Source organism: Arvicanthis niloticus, chromosome 10 (genome assembly GCF_011762505.2).
Source record: "Arvicanthis niloticus isolate mArvNil1 chromosome 10, mArvNil1.pat.X, whole genome shotgun sequence".
Lineage (NCBI taxonomy): Eukaryota > Metazoa > Chordata > Mammalia > Rodentia > Muridae > Arvicanthis > Arvicanthis niloticus.
In genome coordinates, this window is record NC_047667.1 from 67,866,287 (window position 1) to 67,886,517 (window position 20,231).

Below are 20,231 nucleotides of genomic sequence, written 5' to 3' on the forward strand. Positions count from 1 at the left end.
TTTCCTATGCTTTCTTGGCTTTGAGGTAAGAAATCACTGATATTTACTAGCATGTGGATGAAATCCTAGTTTCATCCAAAATACTGGCGCTAAGTGAAAGAAGCCAATCATGTTGGATGGTTCAACAAGTAAGAAGTGCATAGAATAAACAGACACAAAATCAACCAGTGGGTTTCCAGGAGTGGAGGAGCTAGAGACATAGGAAATTGAAGTGATTATTCGTGGGCATGAGCTATCCTTTGGGGAAGTATTCTAAAATTAGTTGTGGCATTGTTTATTTTATTCGCAATACCATGAATGTACTCGACACGTTTGGGTCATATTCTCTTAAATGAGTAAATTTGGGGATATGAGAATTTTAGATCAATAAAAAATCTTTATAAGTCTTAAGGAGGCTGTACTGTAACTGTCTGGTTACTCAATAGTCTCTCCTTCTCCTAGTACCTTTTGCCTAGAAGATACATCCACTCTGTGGTTGGGCTACCGTGTGGGGCCTCTGTGGGATCTGCTGTCCTGATTTTCTTTCTCCTTGCTCTCCTATTCCTTTTCTGTCCCATCTCCCTTCTTCTTTGTTTCCTGCCAATCACACCCCCAGTGTATACAAGCCAGGGGCTTCCCATGGCCCCAGAAAGCTGAGGGGGAAAGAGAAGATGATAATACAATGTAGAAGTGCCCATAACAATGTTATTAGCATTGTTAAGCTATTATCATAGCTATCTAGGACTTAATACAATCCTCACCCTCTTAGAGGACTAATCCGCTGAATGAATATTCAGAATTTAGAATATAGAGAGATATAAAAAGCAAACTCACATGACTGGCTTCCTCAGGGCAAGAATAGGTCAAGCTTGCTTGCTGGGCCTCGGTGCACATCCTCTGAAGTTCTGTTGACAAGAAGCATCGGGCTGGATTGCATTATTTATTGAACCACTTTAATCAAGCAATTTGACAGGGTTCAAAACTGCAGCACCTAGGATGTAATCTGTTAGTCTGATATTTGTGACAGTTTACGGAATTATGCATCCTTGTGGTTCTTCTATTCAATGTGGTTTTCATTAAGACTCTAAGCCTCCGTAAATGTCTGTTTATCGTTTTAAACTCTTCTGTTTAATCTTGGTCAGTTCAATCGGTCAGTTCTTCAGGACAAGCCAAGGCAGACAGCTCCTGGTGGCTTCTTGTCATGTATGCCTTCATGACAAGGTGGAACAATTAGTCACCACACCAGTGGGCTCTGAGTGTTTGTGTCATGAATATGGGTGGGGAAAGTCAGTTTAAGAGTATGTGGACGTTTATCATGAGTATGCAGTAGGGATGTGTGTTTGTATATCAGCTTGAATACATAAAGTTCATCTGTGGATATGTCAGCAGCTCTTGCTATGTATTGACACCCCGGTGACTCATGGAGGGTTGCGGGGGTGGGGGGTGGCGGTGGGGGGAATGGGCAGCTCAATGCCAAGGGGTCCACTAGATTTCAGCTCCACTCATAGAGGACTCAGAGCTTCAGGTCCTGAACTTCTGCAGGGTTGAACACTTCCATCCCAGCATGCAGGCTTTCAGAAAACTCCCCTTCTTGACTCCTCGTCTTTGAACAATCCTTGGATTATTCATTTCTTTGATTATTATTAGAACTATCCACTCCTAAGGAACCAACAAGAAGTCTAAATGAGGGCTTCAGTTTTGCATCCTCCTCTCCCTGGAGCATCCGTCATAGCCGATGCTCACTGTGGCCTCTAGTGTTTTCATGCTCAGAACACTCTACATACAACCCTTATTAAGTCCAGCTTATTCCATAGGTATTTCTTGCTCCTAAATCCACAGTTGGCTCCTGACTCTCTGCACGTCCAACTTTCTTCTGGCAATTATAAAAAGGCACCACAGTATTTAGCACTAAAAGTATTCCCTCTGGATCAGTGAGATAGAATCTCTGGTATACCCATCAACTACATTTCTGTCTTCTACTTCTTCAGAGGCTTTAGGATTAGAGTTGCAAGATCGGAAAGTTCAGGTGGTGGACTGCACAAAAGTTGTGGCTAAGTGGGAAATAGTGGGTAAAAGCACCCCCCCCCTATTGTAACACTTACTATTCCTAGAGAGTCACCTTTACCTAACCATGCAAAAGTGTCCTGTTAGGTGCTCAGTAAGCTAAACCACACTGTCTCAGACCTCCAGTAGCAGCCAGGGGAATACTTAATGAAAGATAAAAAGAATACTATCTCTCTACTCCAAGCCTCTACAGACGAAGCCTGAATCCCCTGCCCTGCCTCAGAAAGTGCCATCTTCCTCTCTGATTAATTCTACCCCATGCCACCACCTCTCTGATTAGTACCCCCAACTGATCACTTTCACACCACACTGATCACCACCGCACAGGTCTAGTTACTACCACTCTAATGAGTAAGTACCACCAGCTCTCCCGTTAGCATCACCACCCTCTGACCACTGCCACACCCTCTCTGATCTCCATTCGGTACACTCACCCTTTGTAACTCTGGTTTAGTATTCACCTTGTCGCCTCTGCCTTCTAAGTAGTCCAATCTTCTTACGTCCTTCCAATTAGTTAGCATGCTCCAGAAGAGCGAGCACACTTCTGCTTCCTTTGCTTACAGTCGCCCCTCTCACATCTCCAGAGGACCTGTCCCATGGGGATCCCGTCGGTCCCAGTGATACTCTGAGTGTCAGGTCAGCTGAAAGTGCAGATGGCCAGGCTCTGTGTTCAGAGCCATATAATTAAACTAACCAAACTAACCGCTCTCCCAAAATGCCAACCCCACCAGGTATCTAGCAACACATGGCTACATTCACATAGCTCCCTCCGGCTCTCTACTTCATTGTAGGGGAAATGTCTCTAAAATGTAAGGACATTCTAGAGAAACTGAGCCAAGTGACACAAAGTGTTAGACAATAGAAATAAGAATGGCCAGTCTTCTGACAGATGAACCTCAGTCTAGCATAGTGAACAATAGACTTACTGCAGTCTTCTCTGGAGCTGTGTTGAACTAGGAGAGGTAGTATGTGGGAAGGCAGCACCAGAAATAGAGTCTCTCATTTAGTCTTGATACTAGGCTCTTGCTCCCCTTAGAGAACTGTGTTCAATTTGTCCCAGCAAGGGATGGGGTCTCTCTCTGACATTACAGATGTCAATCATCACCATGACCTTTTAGCCTTCCCAGCTCCTTCTCCTGCTCCAAAATTGAGCACCCAGCAGTCACTACATAGTGGTACTGATGCTCCAGCCTCTCATAATGCATCACCCGTGGTGCGTGGCCAGACCAAACCCGATTACACTCCGGTGGTTAAAAGTCCAGGTCTAATTAGAGTTCCAGGGAATCAAGCCATTGTATTATTAATGATTCTCTGGCAATGTTCTGATTAAAACAGTAATTTTAATAAGCACGGCTCAATGCTAAGTGTTCACTGAGCTCCTAATCACATCAGTTGTGACTCCAAAATTATTTAAAATTCTGATTTTTTTTTTCAACTAGACACGGCACACACCAATAAAGTACTCAGGTGATTTGGTGATTATTTTCTGTAATTAATTTCCTAAGTACTTGGTTCTTTTTTGTTTGTTTGTTTGTTTAACAGTCTCTTTTGTCTTTCTTCCATCTCTCCTATGCTTCCTTTACTCCTTGTCAACCCAAGAGGCTTGAAAACATACATTACAGTTAAGCAGCCATTGACAAAAGTCAGGAAAGCAGTGAGGAATCCAAAGGTTTTTTTAATAGTCCCCACCAAGAGATACTTGAAAAACTCCAACCTGTGATCACACACCTTACCTGGCTAAGTGAACACCAGCAGCATCCAGAAGGCTCCTAACCTCCATGAGCTCACCTCAGCCTTGCTTTCGTTTTGACAAGAACATGTGTCCTATTGAATAGGCCAACACTCACAGTTCCCAGAAGACAGAGGCAGAAGAACCAAAGGACCATTCAGGATTAGTTCTGAAAAATCTCGGGTCACTGTAGTGGATGAAGACTGTAGATCATCAACTCCTCAGAAGACCCTGGGGGCCTGAGAAGGATTGGGGTTTCAAAACCAAATGAGAGTTGACACCTAGAAGTTTCTTCAACATATAATCATCCCATTACGAAGTTCTCAAGCAGCACTCAGAAGTGACAGCTATGTCACCTGACCCATGATGCACCTGACCCATGATGCAAGTCTGGTACTGTGCACTGCTATATGCCCTGCTGCATCTCACTTCCGGCGGCTCTCACGGCCATATGAGTTAGCAGCAGCAGTCATTTAGCATTGTTATCTTGCCACTAAGGATGCTGGGAGATGCATCTGAATGTAGCTGTGTTTTACTCCCACTGTTCCTTCAGAGGGCATATCTTGGAAGAGTCACACAGATCTCCAATAGAGCTAAACAGCCAGAAGCTCACCCTGGGCTAATAAGATACCATTAACCCTAGGTGTGATCTCAGACACAGAGTCTGTTTAGGGTTAAGATGGAAGTTTCTGACCAGGATTAAACTCCATTGATGGCAGCTTAAATTTTCCCCTATTCACAGCACTTTGAGCCTGGGTCTGATGCCTGTTCCCTGCCTTCCTGTCACAGCTCTTTCTCACACCTTACTTCTACATTTGAGTTGCTGGTCCTGACCCTTCCAGTGGAAAGGTCAGTGAGAGATCAGGAAGGTACACAGCTGAGACTGTCACAAATAGCTCCGTGATCTCCAGCTGGCCAGTGTCTGCTTTTCATGGCTGGAAACTTGGTGACCTTGGGAATACCCACGGTATCTATAACTGTGGTTCTCAGCAGGTGGAGATGCTTTTCTTGCTGACACTTCTTTCCCTCTGCCCTGATTTTCTAGAAGTCCCCTTAGTACCCCATTCAGGGACCCTTCTTGGGCAAGTTATAAAATGCCAAATCAGCTTTGCTTCCTGTGGTAGCCTGTGTGGAGCCTTCTGTGTGGGTTAGGAGAATAGTGACTTTACAAACTCCTGTTGTCACTTGGCCCCTTGCCTACCAAACTCCTATCCTCCTCTGTCCTGGCAGCCCAGGACCTGCCACTCAAACCTTCCAAGTAGTCCTACTGAAGTATTCCCAGGCATGGAATCTCAAGGGCTTCCTTCCTCTAAGAGCTCATATAATGTCCTCCTTTCCATTCCTTCTACCCTTCTATGTTACTAGTCCATGCCAGGGGACCCTGGGTAAGGGGTGGAGTCATAAAACTGGATCCTGAGCAACTGCAGATATTCTGCCGCCATTGTTATTTACCATGATGGACATTTATAATTTTAATATCTGATAATATTTATAGATGTGGAGACAGAAACTCAGAAAGGTCCAGTGACTCACTCACCACACTGAGCATGTGATGAGCCCGAGCAAGACGCTTTTGTGACAATTCTGTCCCTTCGTGACAGCAGAGGCTTCAGCTATCGAAACATTGTCACCTCATGGATCCTGGGAAAATTCGAGGAGATTTCAGCCAGACATAGGTGTCTTTAGCAGAGAGAACATACTTGAGGGGCTTAAAATCAAACCTGGATTGTTGTGCACATGTGAAGGTTTCATATACAGAATTCCAGCATGTCAAGAGCTAAAGGGGAATGCCTCAGAGGAAGACAAAGGAAGCAGAGCCCCATGCACACAGATAATCCTGGACTTGTGATGGGTTCATAGATGCATCAAATCAAAACTGCATGCAATCCTGAACATGATGGTTCTACCTGTAGTTCCAGCACTGAGGCAGAAAGATTATTCACAGTTTCAAGACCAGTCTGGCCTATATAGAGAAAACCTGTTTTCTCATCAAAAGTAGAGAAAGAAAGAAAGAAAGAAAGAAGAAAGAAAGAAAGAAAGAAAGAAAGAAAGAAAGAAAGAAAGAAAGGAAGGGAGGGAGGAGGAGAAAGAGAGAGAGAGAGAGAAAAAGAGAGAGAGAGAGAGAATAAAGAGGGACAGGGAAGGAGGGAGGGAAGAAGGGAGGCAGGCAGGCGGGAAGGAAGGAAAAAAGGAAAGAGGGAAGGAAGGAAGGAAGGAAGGAAGGAAGGAAGGAAGGAAGGAAGGAAGGAAGGAAGGAGAGATAGGAGAACAAGCAGAGGAGAAAGAGAAGATCCTAGATAAGCCTACCTTAATTGTGCTTAGGACACCCACTTAATCTTGCACTTGGGCAAAGTGCATCTCAAATAGAGGCATCTTGAAAAGCTCCTGGACACACAGATGGGTGCTTTTGAGCTTGAATGAGATGTTTGGGTTTGAGACAGTTTCTGTGTGCTTCTGACTGTCCTAGAACTTGCTCTGTAGACAAAACTGGCCTTGAACTCAAAATGATCTGCTTTCTCACTACCTCCTGAGTGCTGAGATTAAAAGTGTGTGCCTTTATATTTACATTTAATGTTTATTTATATTAAAAACACTGGTAATATAATCCACTGTGAAATACCAGTTGTTCACTCATTCACTGGGAATTTCGTCTTGCTGCCCTGTCAAACACTATGAGAAGCTTTCTGTACATCACCAGTATAGCTAAGATCAAAATTGGAAAGTTGAGTATGGTGTCCGTTGAAAGTTTCTGCTTCAGTACCATTGTAAAACCAGACCAGGACTTTTGACTTTTGTCAAAAGTAGCTGGTTTCAGGAGCATTGATAAAATTTTCCCCTTTTAAAAACTATTCTCATTTCCAATTTTCATCTTAGACACCAAAGTTCGTCCTTTCGTTAGTCACCTTCAAAGACATTCTTACCCTGGGTCCCTGACTCGCTTGTTCTTGGATTTCTTCCCTGGACATGTCTGACCTCTAACCTCACCTTCATATACCAAAGGCCATGGGCATTTTCTCCTATAAAGGGAATTTGGGGTCAAACTTAGCTTTGTGGCCTACTTTCATAATTTCCCACTAGAAGTCAAGAATCATGATCAGAGGGCAAAGCCAGTGCACAGGGCCTATTATGCAGGAGTGCAACACAGATAAAGCTGAGCTCAATGTGATAAGGCTGGACTTGGACCCTATGGCTGGGAGCCTTACTGGAGCCAGTTTGAGACAAGGACCCAGTATGGACTGCAAGGATGGGAATGGCCAAATAAAGGCATGTCACTTCCTTGTTACTCTGCCCCTCCCAATATACCTTTCTCCTCCTTGGTTATAAGTGGATGCTGGCTCTATAGAGAACTAGGACATTGTTAATCTCCGGGATCCAGATCCAAGATAGGAGATCTGTTTGAATTATTTCTCAGCTCCTTTTTTTCTCAGTTCTTCTCATCTCCTGCTTCCTATCCCACCTGTTTTTCCTAACTGAATAAATCTGCTGTTGTCATGGAGACAACACAGCATCAGCATTACTGATGATTCTCTGTAGATCTCTCCAGAATTATAAACTAGACAGGGCCCCACTTCTTCCTCCCTAGTGTTTCCAGCCCAGGAGTTCTGCTGAAAAATCATTGTGGTATTGACAGATACTGGGGGTGTCTGTTTTGTCCGTTGCCTTTCTACCCAGTTTTACCTTCACCCATAGGAGGCTAAACTCAATTTGGCATTTTCAGCCCAGAATCCTAGATCCTGTTCAATAATGGGATTACTTCAGGAATCAATGGTTAGAGGGGCTGTACTGTTCTCCAGGCATTGTGTTCTTCCCTTAGGGTAGATGAGCAGGCTCAGCTCAGAAAGGCCAGGTGGAATGCTCCAGGACAAAGCTGGGCCCTCCTGACATCTTCCCATGAACTTGCTGCCTCCTCTAAGGGATTGCTGTTGGAGAATGAGTTGAGTGATTGAGCACCAACTATGAGCAAGCCGGTCTGTGAAGAGATGTCACATATGTCTCAAAGTAGAACTATTGTTTCCATCGAGTGGAAGGGAAACAAAGGCTCAAAGGGGTCTAAGCTTAGTGCGCTATAAGTAATGAGAGCAGGACCTGAACTTGAAATGAGGACTGTCTCCTAACCACTTCTTAACCAGCATATACAATGTTTGTTGCTCTAGAGGGAGTTCCTCAAGCATCCAAGGCCTACCTGGCTGTAAAGCCATAAGGCTGAGTAGGGCTCAGGGGGCCTCTGCTCACTAGACAGTTGAATTGCACTGTTTGTGGCCAGAGGCTTTGGACCCTATTTTTTTTAGCTTGACTTCTGTAGGATTGCTTTGGAAATTTATGAAAGAGGGGGAAATGTGTCTGAAAATCTCAACCAACTTTGTAGTTCTCTCAGAGTGATAGATAGCTTTAATTACTCTGAATTACTCAGCCACTACCCTCTCGCCCAAGTCATTAAAAATAGATTTTCTCTTTGAACTCGCTCTACCCTCAGATCTACAGATAGTCAGGAGTCTTAGGACATGACCTCGGGTCAGCTGCGGGTCAGGAAGCCGTGTATTTCTGTAGCTGTGGCCACAGGCTTAAGAACCACTTCTGAGTTGCTGGGTTTGTACCTTTTTTCTTAGTGGCAATGCTCACAGACTTTCATAACTTAGAGGACAGGCAGGTCCATGATGGCATTTGCTTTATGATGCTTTAAGGATCTCTGGATGTGATTACTGATTTGTAAAGATAAAGAGCTAGTCGTGAAGATAAATACTAATGACAACATTACTGGATGTTGATTGGTAGAAAAGATGGCTGCTGGAAGTATGGACTCAGAAGAGCTTTGCCTGCTAGGGAATTCCCAAGATCCTCTGGTCTGATAGTATTACCACACTCTGATATATTCACCACAGAAAGACCTAGAGCCACACTGGAAACCACAGACCAGACAGGAAAAAAACCATTCCTCTTCTTCAGGAGACTCACATGGGTGGGACCTGTTTATGGCTCTTCCATTATGGTTCTGGTTATCGTCAGCTTAGAAAACACCTCAGCAGCCAACTGTCTTCTTCCTTGTCTTTACCTTCTTATCTCATTTTGTGCTCTCTGGCTTCTGATTCACCAACTGAAACACTGTTGAGATGCAGGAAAGTAAAGGAACAGAGAGGCATGCAGGAAGGATGTGCTAGCAATCAGACCTAGAGCAGTCTGGAAGGAGAAGCTTTCCTTTAATTCTTATTCTTGCCCTCTACCTTTATGTGGAAGGCAGACAGACCTAGACTCTGTTTCTTCCATGTGACCCTGACAGGTTACTTAATCTGAGACTCTGCATTCTAATGGGAAAGCAAGACTAAAAGCATGTCTATGTAAGGTAAGCATAGGGGATAAATGAGATTATACAGGTCAAGTGCCTGGTATGTAGGAGCTACTAGGTCAGTGGGACCTATTGGAATATTGTTTTTTGCTGCTTTATTTTATCCCCTAGCCTGTGCTGACTCCTAAGGTCAAAGTGAGGTGATACCAGTACAGCAGTCTGTCAGCCACCTGATCTTACTGGAGCCTCCAGGCCTTTACCCTGCCCCTGGGGGGCTTCGGATATCCATTACTCACTCAGCTTTGTCCCTGTGCAGGAAAGGAGACATGTAGGTAATTTTGGATAGAGATATGACAGGCCAAGGGGGGTGTAGTCCAAGGTAGGTCTAGAGGTGTGACTTCGAGTGGCTATCTCATGCATACCTGAGAGAATCAGATCTGTAGGTGGGCTTTCCTGACTACTAGCAGTCTTTTGCTCTCTGTGAGGACCTTGACCACCATTGGTGTAGAAGCGGGACAGACTCTTAGATGCTATGCAGAGTTCTCACTGGGTTCTCCACAGTATTTGCAAAAAATTGCAACAGTGACAAGACTTGATAGGAGAAGGCATCAACAGACCATCACCCATCCCATCAGCTAGCAGCATTAGGTGCTGCCTGCTGCAGGTGGCTTCCAGCCTCCTGGACCTACTCTGATCCTGCTTCACATCTGGCCCATCATCTCCCTCCTGAAATTGACCTTTCCTAGCCCACAACAGGAGCCTGCGCAGCTTGTCTCAGGGAAGAAGCCACTCAGTGTGACAGTCAGTGGAGACAATTCTTTGGAGCCTTGATTTTCTATTGGATCCAGCGTGGATCATAATATATAACAAAACCCTATGCCTGTTCTCTTGGGAATTGTGCAGATCAAATGAGATCATTCTGTGAATTTAATCCCCTTTGCAGTAGGCCTTTGTCTACACAGCACCCAACCAAAGACTGTCAGAGCATTTCTCAAAATCAGTGTTGGGATGCAGAAGAAGATGGGCTTAGCTGAAAGCCTACAAACTTGGGGCAAAAACCATTTGTAGGGAAGACTGCTACACAAGGCACAAGTTAGAGCAAAGAGGCCAGGGAGTCATTTCCATCAGTTCAGCTGCTGTGTGCTTTGCCCCTGGCCCTGGGGATCAGACTGTTGTTGACTAGGGCAACTGCATGCTCCAGCCAGGCTGTCTATGACACCTCCCACCCTGTCACCTGGCTCTCAGCCACGGAGAAGGCCTGTGTTCCTTTCTTTGTGTCAGGATCAGGGCACACATGTAGGGACAGGTGTCCCATCTGGCAGGGGGCAAGCAAATTCCAGAGAAGCAGAGGATTAAATGCTTGGTGTCTGGGGAACAGCTTTCCCTTATCCTTTCCCTCTTACCCTGCCTCTCATTTACATGGCCCCAAAGGAATCCTGTGAGACTGAATACTGTACTCCAGCTGCTACCCCTGCAGCAAGTGGTCAGCTACTGCTCTGGCCTCTGAGCCACTGCTATACCTTGATTTTACCTCCATTGTAGCTTTTACTCCACAGGAATGAGTCTTGATTCCCCCTGAACTATGGATTCTAACAAAGTAGAGAATGCACCCCTTTGTCTTACAAATTAGTATGACCAAAAGGTTCACTGAACACCTGGGATTGAGGCATGATCTATATCATAGAAGGCTTCTATTTTCAAGTCAGGTGTTTCTCTGGAAGGTCCAGGCATCAAAATCATTTTGCTCCTTCCAGGTTTTCATAGAGGGTAGTGGATAAACACTAGTGTTCTGTCCTCCTGGACAGTCAGCTTTGAGGTCTTGCTTTATTACTGCTGGGAATTCTTGGATCTGGAAATTTATACATCTCTCTGTGGACAGAAACTGTACAAGGCCTCTGCCTAGTGTGAGGATGCCAGTTTTATCCAGGGTCACAGAATCATCCTATATCAGGAATGCTCTTCAAGAACTTCAGGAACAAGAGGCTTGTCCCTACAGCCAATCATAATCTTAGAATATCCCTAATGAGCCCAGCGTACTGAGTGGAGAGAGTTGGGGGAAGAGACCCCACATGTGTACCCCACTGAGCCCTACTAATTAAGGTCCCAGAAGGCACCAAGGATGCAGGGCCTTCTGGGCCACAGGAGCTAAGAACATAACATGAGTCGTCTTTAATTAGGACTATTTCTTAAGTAAATGACTTAATAGGACAGTTATATTCATTAGAAGTGTAATTATAAGACATAAGCTCAAACAGAAAAGAATGTCGAGTGGGAGGGTGGAACTCAGTCAGAGGTAGTAGCTCTTGGGTGCCAGGGAGGCAGCAGGCATGCAGGGGCAGGAGATGATGCCCTTCTGTCCAGAGTCTTCCCGTGCAATTCAATCTCAGAGCTCCTAAGCCGATCCAGGAATCTGAGGTCGCAGTACTGACTGGAGGGACTTTAGCCTGGTTAAGATGAAATAATAAACAAACACTGACTAAAGAATCAAGGAGTGTCCCATCAAACTCTGAATCCATCCTGGAAAAGCCCTGCCCCCAACTTATCATGACTAATTTGGAAAAGAAACAATGCCCATTCTCCTGAGGCCTGAGGCCTGGTTCTATCTGGTCCCAGCAAATGCAAGACTATTGCTCCACACAGGTCCACCCTAAACTTCACTGGTTTGAACTTGGTTATTTGAAGATTCCAGGGACCAGGACTTAAAAGAACCTACTTTCTCAAGCAAGTTATGGGGGTACATAAAGGCAGGAGGAAGGAGATTTCAGAGCCTGCCTAAGCTACCTAGAAAGACTTTGTCTTCAAAAAATAAACTAAAATAAAACTTAAAATCTATTGGAGGAAGCCTCTTTCTCCTTGGGTTTGAAGAAGTCCCCAGAGTTCTTTTGTTTGCATCTGGGCTCTTAAAACATGACTTCTTCCCATAGCCTAAAGGCAGTCTGGTTCAGGTTTTTCCTGACCCCAAGACCTGCCATTTAAAGATGTCCTAAGAAGCTTAAGTCAGCTGTGCCAGAGGCTCCTAAACGTCAGCACACCTACAAAATAACTGAAGAGATGGCAGTCTGGAATGAGCAGACCTGGGCTTTGTTGTCTAACATTATGGTGATAAAGGTGGTTGTAGTTCAAAGACTGTGCACTGAGAGCCACAGCTCCTTGGTAGACCCTATTTATAGAAGATATTCTTTTGACCTGTGAATAACAGGCTAAGGAGTTCAGAGACTTTCTACACTCTAGCTCCTTTGGCCTTCCCTAGCCTTCCCAAGGAAACCCAAGCCCACATTTCTAACTCATACCTTGCCACCTTGTCCTCATACTAGCTCCTAAGAGACTCTGCTTTGCTGGGATGCGGGTCTATCCTCCTGAAATATAGAAAGATATTCATCCTGAAGAGCCCAGGCTATGCAAGACTTACACAAAATCCTCCCGGTTGCACAGGCAGACAAACCAAATGTTGGCCACAGACAGAAGCTGCAGGCTTGGTTGCCACTTTCCTAGAAGCTACATTTCAAACAGTAAAAAAAAAAAAAAAAAATGCATTTAACCTAATATATGCAAAACATTAACTTTGGGAAATGTCAATATCAAATTGATAGTGTGATGTTTGCTTTTTTTTTTTTTTTTTCTTTACCAAATCTTCAGGATCAGTATACGTTGGCTATTTATAGCACACCTCAGTTTGGACTAGCATTCTCAAATATTCAACAGGCACATAGGACTGGTGATGATCATACTGGATAATGAAGACACCAATGTCTTTCCTTTCTCAGAATCCCCTCTGCCTTTTTTTTTACGTTACCACTAGAATACTGCACTTTGGTCTTGTAATAGCTTGTGGACAGCTTGAAGTAATGGCTGTGTTTTAACGCTGGTTGTTTGTTTGTATTCTCCTGAAGTATGTACTAGTAGCCTATATGGACCAGTAGCTAATGGATAAAACTAAAGTTATGTGACAGTATACACAGAGCAGGTCCACAGGAGCTTCCTACTGTAAGGGTCTCCTCCCAGTCTCTGTGGCAGCTGTCGCTCTGATTTGTGCCTAGCTCATAGATCATAAAGAATAATGCAAGTTCTCAATCCCTCCCTCCTTCTAAGTTTCCTGTTTCACTCTACTCTGCCTTTAAAAAAAAAAAAAAAAAAGTCACACCAGGAGGGCCCAGGAAACAGGAAAAATAGTTGTGCTGTTGGTTTCATGTTTGGAGAAGAACAGGGTTTCACTATCTCCATGGCACTTGGCATGAAAGTGGGCTTTGTTGCTGGAGACACTGCTTTCATTCAAGGCCCCCGTTCCCAGCTGCTGAGAGCCGGGCTGTGTTTTGACAGACGGGCCGAATGCAATGCAGACAGTTGTTTTAATTTCCAGCCAGATGCAGACATCACTCACAAGGAGCCCGAAACCCCAGAAAGGGAATGGGCATTGGACTGCGGCTCTTACGCCTTGCAGAGTAGACCGGGGGAGGCCAACAGAAACCTATTGGGCATTGGAGTCCCAGATATCCTGAGAGATTTAGAATCATGAGACCTGGGCTTGGCACCCATTTCTCCAGGAGGCATCTGTCAGAAAGGTGCGTCTTGTAGGTGTTGCCAACTGTGAGATTTCAAGGATTTTTCTTTGGTAGTGATAACTGGATGTTTTCTTTCGTCTGTCAGATGTGCAAGCCTTGAGCTGGAAAGCTCTGTAGGAAGAGCATGAATGAGGATCTGAGATCAGATTCTTAGAATCCACATAAAGCTGGGCTTAGTCACAAGGTTTAGAATCCCAGTGCTACTACAGCAGGATTCTGGGGAAAGGGGGGGAGGGGGGAGTTACAGGAGAATCCCTGGGAACCCACAGGCCAGCCTGATTGCTGTATATCTTAGAGAACTACAAGAGCAGTTGCAATCGGGGTAGGAGGCAAAGACTGACACCCGAAATTGCCTTCCAACCACATGTGCACTATGGCAAATACATGTCTGCATTTACACACACACACCACACATATGGGGTGTGTGTGTGTGTGTGTGTGTATGTGTGTATGTGTGTATGTGTGTATGTGTATATATATATATATATATATATATATATATATATGTGTGTGTGTGTGTGTGTGTGTGTGTGTGTGTGTGTGTGTGTGTCTCATATGCACATATATACCATATACACATATATATGCATACAAATATACAACATATGCACATATATACTATATACACATACACAAACACACAAGGTAAAAATGTAAAGAAATAGTCTCAAGGAAGTATGAGTAAACACAGATAAAATAGATAAAATTTTTGGATAACTGGGTTGTAAAGGGACCACAGTCTCCTTTCAGGTCTAAATTCCCTTTCACAGCTGCCAGAGGAATGGCACCCTGCTTGCCACTCATCCCCATGATGAGTATTTTGAACAAAGTGACTATTGCAGATCACACGGTCCTGAATCTCTTATGTCAAGCTCTCTTGTCTGATCCTGTAAGTCTGTTTTGGTGGTCCATGGTCTCATTAGCCTCTTTCCCTAGTACATCACCCTGATAGGTCATATCAGACTGATCTGCAATCACCTCAAACCCTCAGATACGTTATGCTTGAGGTTTTTAAACCAATGATCCACCAACCTACCCTTGAGGTGTCTACTTTTTAAACCACTTTCCAGATTTTATGCTTACTTTCCCTACATCTTATTTCCTTATCAAGGAGGTTTGACTTTTAAGACCTAGCATGGCTGTCACTCAGTTTTACTAAGTGTTCTGTTGTACTAAGAGTGGGTAGGTCTAGAATGACTTACTGCTTTTCCCAGCCTACAAGTTCAAGTTAGGATGAATTTATCTGTGACTTTTGCCCATGATAATCTCCTTCAGCTTGGAAAGCCTTATGGGACTCTTCATCATCATCTTCATCCTTCTCATCTTCCCCCTCCTTCCCTTTCTCCTCCTTCTATTTCTATTCTTTTTATAAGACTGAGTTTTACTCTGTAGCCCAGACTGGCCTGGAACTCACTATGTAGCACAGGCTAGGTAACTTATGTATAATGATCCTATCTCAGCCCCTATTCCAAACTCAAGTGCTAGAATTCCAGACATGTGCCAGCATGCTCAGCTGAATACATTCTCACCTTTGAAGACTTGCCCTTAATCTCTATCTCCATCTTCTCCTGAATGCCCTTCTCCTGAGGTCCCACATCACCTAGTGCTCACCAATCCTAAGCTCCAATACTGAACAACATATAGAGCAAATCTCAGTTGGGGACTGCTGACTCCTGTGAACGGTTGGACTTTGTGCTGTCTGAGTCGGTGCCATTTGCTGTGGATTCTCTATAGCTGAGCATCAAGGCTGCCACAGAGAAGACATTCAATAAACTTTCCCCCGGTTTACCATGTTAGGATCCATGCTAACCCTCTGGGAAGGATCTTGTGAACATATTCCCCTTGTATCTTTATTCCCCTGCCAGTGGCAGAACGTCGTCACTGGGCCGCAGCTCATGTTGTTTCCTGGGCTCACACTTCTAGTAGGTGACAGTCCTCTATGGCCTAGCAAGTCAGTTTGTATTTCCAACCCAGCATGCATTTTTACAACTCAGAAGCCTCTAACCCAGCCAGCAACAGATACCTAAGATTTGTCAAATGGAAAACTCCAACCCTCTAGCCCTTTTGCCTGGCCTTTGTTGTCACATGTGCTGGACAGGTGCAGGAGACTGGGATCCACACACACCCTACTCAGGCGCTTGCCAGGCTCCTCCAGAAAACCAGGAGGGGTTTCAAAAGCTGGGCTTTTGGGGGTTTGCAGGAGGGGGAGGGCTGATGTGCAAATTCCCACTAACCAGGCAAAGCAGAATCAAACAGGCAGCTCTTCTCTGTGGAGATTCCCATTTTGCCAGACTTTCCAAAGAATGGGAGATTTACTAGAGAAACTGAATGCAGACATCAGAGAATGGGATAATTGGATCCAGGTGGTACACTTGGTTGGCTATGAATATTATTTGATGGGAAAAGTTTCTCCCCCCCCCCAATGTGTGCTGTGCAGGAAGGATGTCTCAGCCCAAGACCAGCTGAAAGCTCTTCAGAGATGAGTTTGTGCCACTCAATAGCCTTTTAGCAGAATTAACCATTTTCAACACTTGCCAGGCTCTCGAAAAGACACTGACAGAAAGAAGCAATAGGCTAGAGGATTCTCTTTCTACCCTTGGTAATATCAAAAGAGTCTGGAGCTTCCATTCAGATAGCTTCTGTTTAGGGTGAGCCTCTTCTGACTTGTCCACAATGAGATGGAAATACCTGAGGGGGAATAAAGGAGAGAATTTTGAAACACCTCTTCAAGTTGTTACAACATGACCTTCCCATGCTCTTTCTCCTCTCTCTGCCAGGTCACCAGGGTCCCTGTTGAATCATGTGAACAGTATACAACTTGTGGAGAGTGTCTAAGCTCAGGGGATCCTCATTGTGGCTGGTGCGCCCTGCACAACATGTAAGTTTGTGGTGTTCAGATTTGGTGCTAGCGTGCAGAAGACTGGGGGTTTCCTGGTGTGGAGGACTGCGCAGTAAAGGAATTTCCCTCTTTTGAACCATAGAGATTATAAATGAGACACAATGGTGGACGACAGGGAGAGGCCACAGGGTTTGCTTCCTGCATGCAGTCCTTTGCTCATCTTCTCAGCCACTTTAAAACCACATGACTATGTACTCATACAATTGTGACAAGTCACAAGGCAGCTGTAGAATCCTAAAATTTCCAAAAGCCTCTTCTTGCATTGTCTATAAAGCTTACAGACCAGATGGTTGGATGCCAGAACTTGGAATTTGCACTCCAGCTTGCTGCTGTGTGACCCTAGGTGGGTCCCCTGACAACTCTGGGTCTCCAGTTCTCATTTGCCTGTTTCACAGGTGAATTGCGAAACCTAAATGAAATAATAAGTGCTTTGGAAATAAAGAAGAGTCAACACAAATCAAAATAATTATTAAGGTCTCTGTACCCTTGGGAGGACCCTTCTGGCCTCATTATTTCATGATTCCAAGAAGTCTGCACTGTGTCCAACTGGCCACATATCCCTATTCAAATACATCCCCACCATTGAACAACAGCTCAATAGAAATGCAAAATCACACTTAAACTTCCTAATTCGAGGAGCCCCAGAGGAAGAGAAAAAGGGTGAAAGCCCTAAAACAGGAGTCTGGCTAGGGATTCTGTTGCCCAATAGTGTTGGAAACTCCATGGCGCCATGCCAGCAAGCAAAGCCTTTCTATGAAATGTGCCGGGTTTGGGGTGGAGGCGGAGGCAGAGGGCCAGAGTTCAGGGTCCTGCACAATAGCTCTTGGCTTTCAGCCTCTGCAGCAGGTGTTGGGAGGGCTCTGGAGGGAGGGAGGGAGGGAGGCTTCACAGATGCAAAATCTGGACTGGATTTAAGCCCACTAACAAAGGATTGAGTCCCTGCTTGGGTGTTGGAGGAAAGAGACTTCTCAAGAAGTTTTACAAAAGTGGTCTCAACACAACCTGGACAAGACGTTTCCACACAAGTCAGTCATGGGGTGAAGATGCTACGTGGGAATGCCCCAGGCTTTAGGTCCTCACACTGCAGTGGTCACTCACCTGTCCCATCTGCATACACCCTGCCCCATCCTCCCTCCCTGCCTTTCTCTCCAGGCTTCAGTGCCTGGTACACTCTGCATATACAGAAAGAACTCAGGAAAATTACAGATTGGAGTTACTGTTTATTTTCTCCAGCTTGTATCAGCACCTATTATTGGATCAGTAATGACCCCATCTCTCAACTACCCTAGAACACCTCATCCTTCTCCTGCTCCAGGTCCGCTGTGTCTTCTAGAAGGATGAAACTCCATCAAGATAGCCCAGATTTCCTCTGCCCACTGAACTCCTTCCTTGGCTTCAGGGAATCTTCCCCACCTCCCTGGGTACACAGCCAACAGCCATTCTACCTAGCAAGCTTGCCTGAGCACAGGTGCTGCACCTTTATATCCATGTTTCTCATTACCTGGCATTCATATCTTCAGCAAACCTGCTTACAATCTTCTCCCACCTACCCCCAAGACTGCCCAGCTATCAGGACAGTGAGGACCCAGCGACTTCAACCTCAGGACGGAAAGCCAGCCTTTTCTAAAGCAGTAGAGAATTGAGGCAGAGGGCTGATAGCAGAACTTCTGGGTCTCGTGGGGTTTGAAACCCTCCCCGTCACTTCTGTACGATTAGCCCCTACAAGTGTGTTATTGTCTCACAGACTATTTATCTCTGTTAGGGTTGTTGCCATAAATAGTATGATTTTTTTTCCAAAAAAAAAAAAAAAAAAAGCCATTTCACTTAGTCAATGAGATAAAGGCTCTAGTCAGGAGCTGACTTTAAAGCCATCGTAAGGATTCACTTAAACCTCCATAATTCTTCCTTTGACAGCACTCATATTTGAATCCATTATGTTCTTGGAAAGGAAGAGAGGAGGAGCTTAGGGAGTCAGAGTAGGAAATACTGCTTGACTGGGGACTACAGTAGTACTGTGCCCTGTGGCTATTTGGTTTAGAGCTCCACAGGCCTGTTGCATAAGACACAGCTTCTGAGTTCAGGTAACACCTCACCTACATGCCACCATGGATTGAAGAGCTTGAGGCCAGAGATGATTTCAGGAGAAATGTGGGCTTTTTGACACAGGCAGCCCTGGACACCTGCTTCGTCTGTCTCTTTGACTTAAGGCATTATTTTATGACACAAACATTTATTTAAAATATAGCTTGTGGCAGGTAGACTATCTCATTGAATAAAACATGGTCTCTTCCTTTACAGAACTATTAATCCAGGCAAAGATCATATGCTTCTTATAACAAAGACCCTTGCTTATTAACACCTTTGGGGGAAAATAATATCATTAATCATTATTATTAATTTCAGTATCACAAGGGCTAGCATGGGGATACATCCACTAAATGCCAGGCTTCATTCTGAGTACTACCACACTTGACGCTGAGTGTAGCCTTACAAGGTAAGGTATTATCATCATCCTTGCTAATTTAAGGATGAGAAAACAGAAAAGAGAAAGATTAAGTAACTTGACCAATGGGACCCAGCTAGCAGGTAAGAGGCCTGGTCTTAGAGACTAACCCTCTAGCTGTAGGGTTCACCTTCATAGCCCTTCTTCTCCACTCCAAATTTCTTTCTTGAGCATTCGACAGTACTCGCATGGTGTTCGTTATACCTAACCAGCATCTTGGTTTGGAATTTATACCCCTGTCTGTGAAATAACTTTAGCTTCATGTGACAGTGGACACCTGAATCCAGTGAAAATCATCGCAAGGCACCACACGCTTACCCAGGGACAGAGAAGCCATGACCTCATGTGAATCTGTGTTCATGTAGGTGCTCCCGGAGGGACAAATGCCAACGGGCGTGGGAAGCAAATCGATTTGCCGCCAGTATCAGCCAGTGCATGAGCCTTGAGGTGCACCCCAACAGTATCTCTGTGTCAGATCACAGCCGGCTGGTGAGTATGCAGCGGACACCACTGGAGCACAGAGCACACTTTAACACTTGCATGTACTGATCAGGATTTCAGTGCTAATATCACACACACACACACACACACACACACACACACACCTTTGGTAACTCCTGTTGTAAAGGGTATAGTCAGTCACCACATTCTGCAAATTTATTATCCACAGATCTGTTTTGTAAATCTGAATTTTGCATTTAGTTACAAAAAAAAAAAAAAAACCTATAATGCCATACAATACTTAACAACACATTCTTAGGACATGGTATGAGTTCAGTCTCCTGTTTGTTAATTATTCAAGAAAGCCTTAGCTTGCCACTGTGCTTGGCAGAGGCAGAAGAGAGATTAAAAGAAGACGGAGACTCATTCAAAGTGGATGCTTAAAAAGGATATTAAACGTAATAAAATAACCACCTGTCAAGGTACAACTCAAAATATTCCATGTCCTTAGGCCATAACTGCATTTTCATTGTGAAGGTTTTATGAGCTTCATGAATGTTAATTAGCTAATGAACCTTCCGGTTCATTCATACCCCCACCAAGAGGTTTTGGCTACAGGGATGCTACTGAAACAATCAGGGATGCTGTGCCTTTTGTGAGAACTGAGGACAAACTAATTGAAAAGGGGCTCGAATTCAAAACAACATTTTTTTTTGAGTTCTGAAAGTCTGCATTTTACCACCACGATTGAAGCTCTGCAGACTTAGAGATGCTGA

At 44.6% G+C, this 20,231-nt stretch overlaps 1 protein-coding gene across 1 annotated transcript in view; it reads left to right on the forward strand.

The window, feature by feature from the left end:
- Nucleotides 1–20,231, forward strand: part of Plxna2 (plexin A2) — a 191,640-nt gene that overhangs the window by 108,671 nt on the left and 62,738 nt on the right. Inside the window, exons 5-6 of the mRNA XM_034512965.2 lie at nucleotides 16,390–16,490; nucleotides 19,380–19,503. Of these exons, the coding sequence (XP_034368856.1) occupies nucleotides 16,390–16,490; nucleotides 19,380–19,503 (225 nt within the window). The remainder of the gene's footprint in view (nucleotides 1–16,389; nucleotides 16,491–19,379; nucleotides 19,504–20,231) is intronic.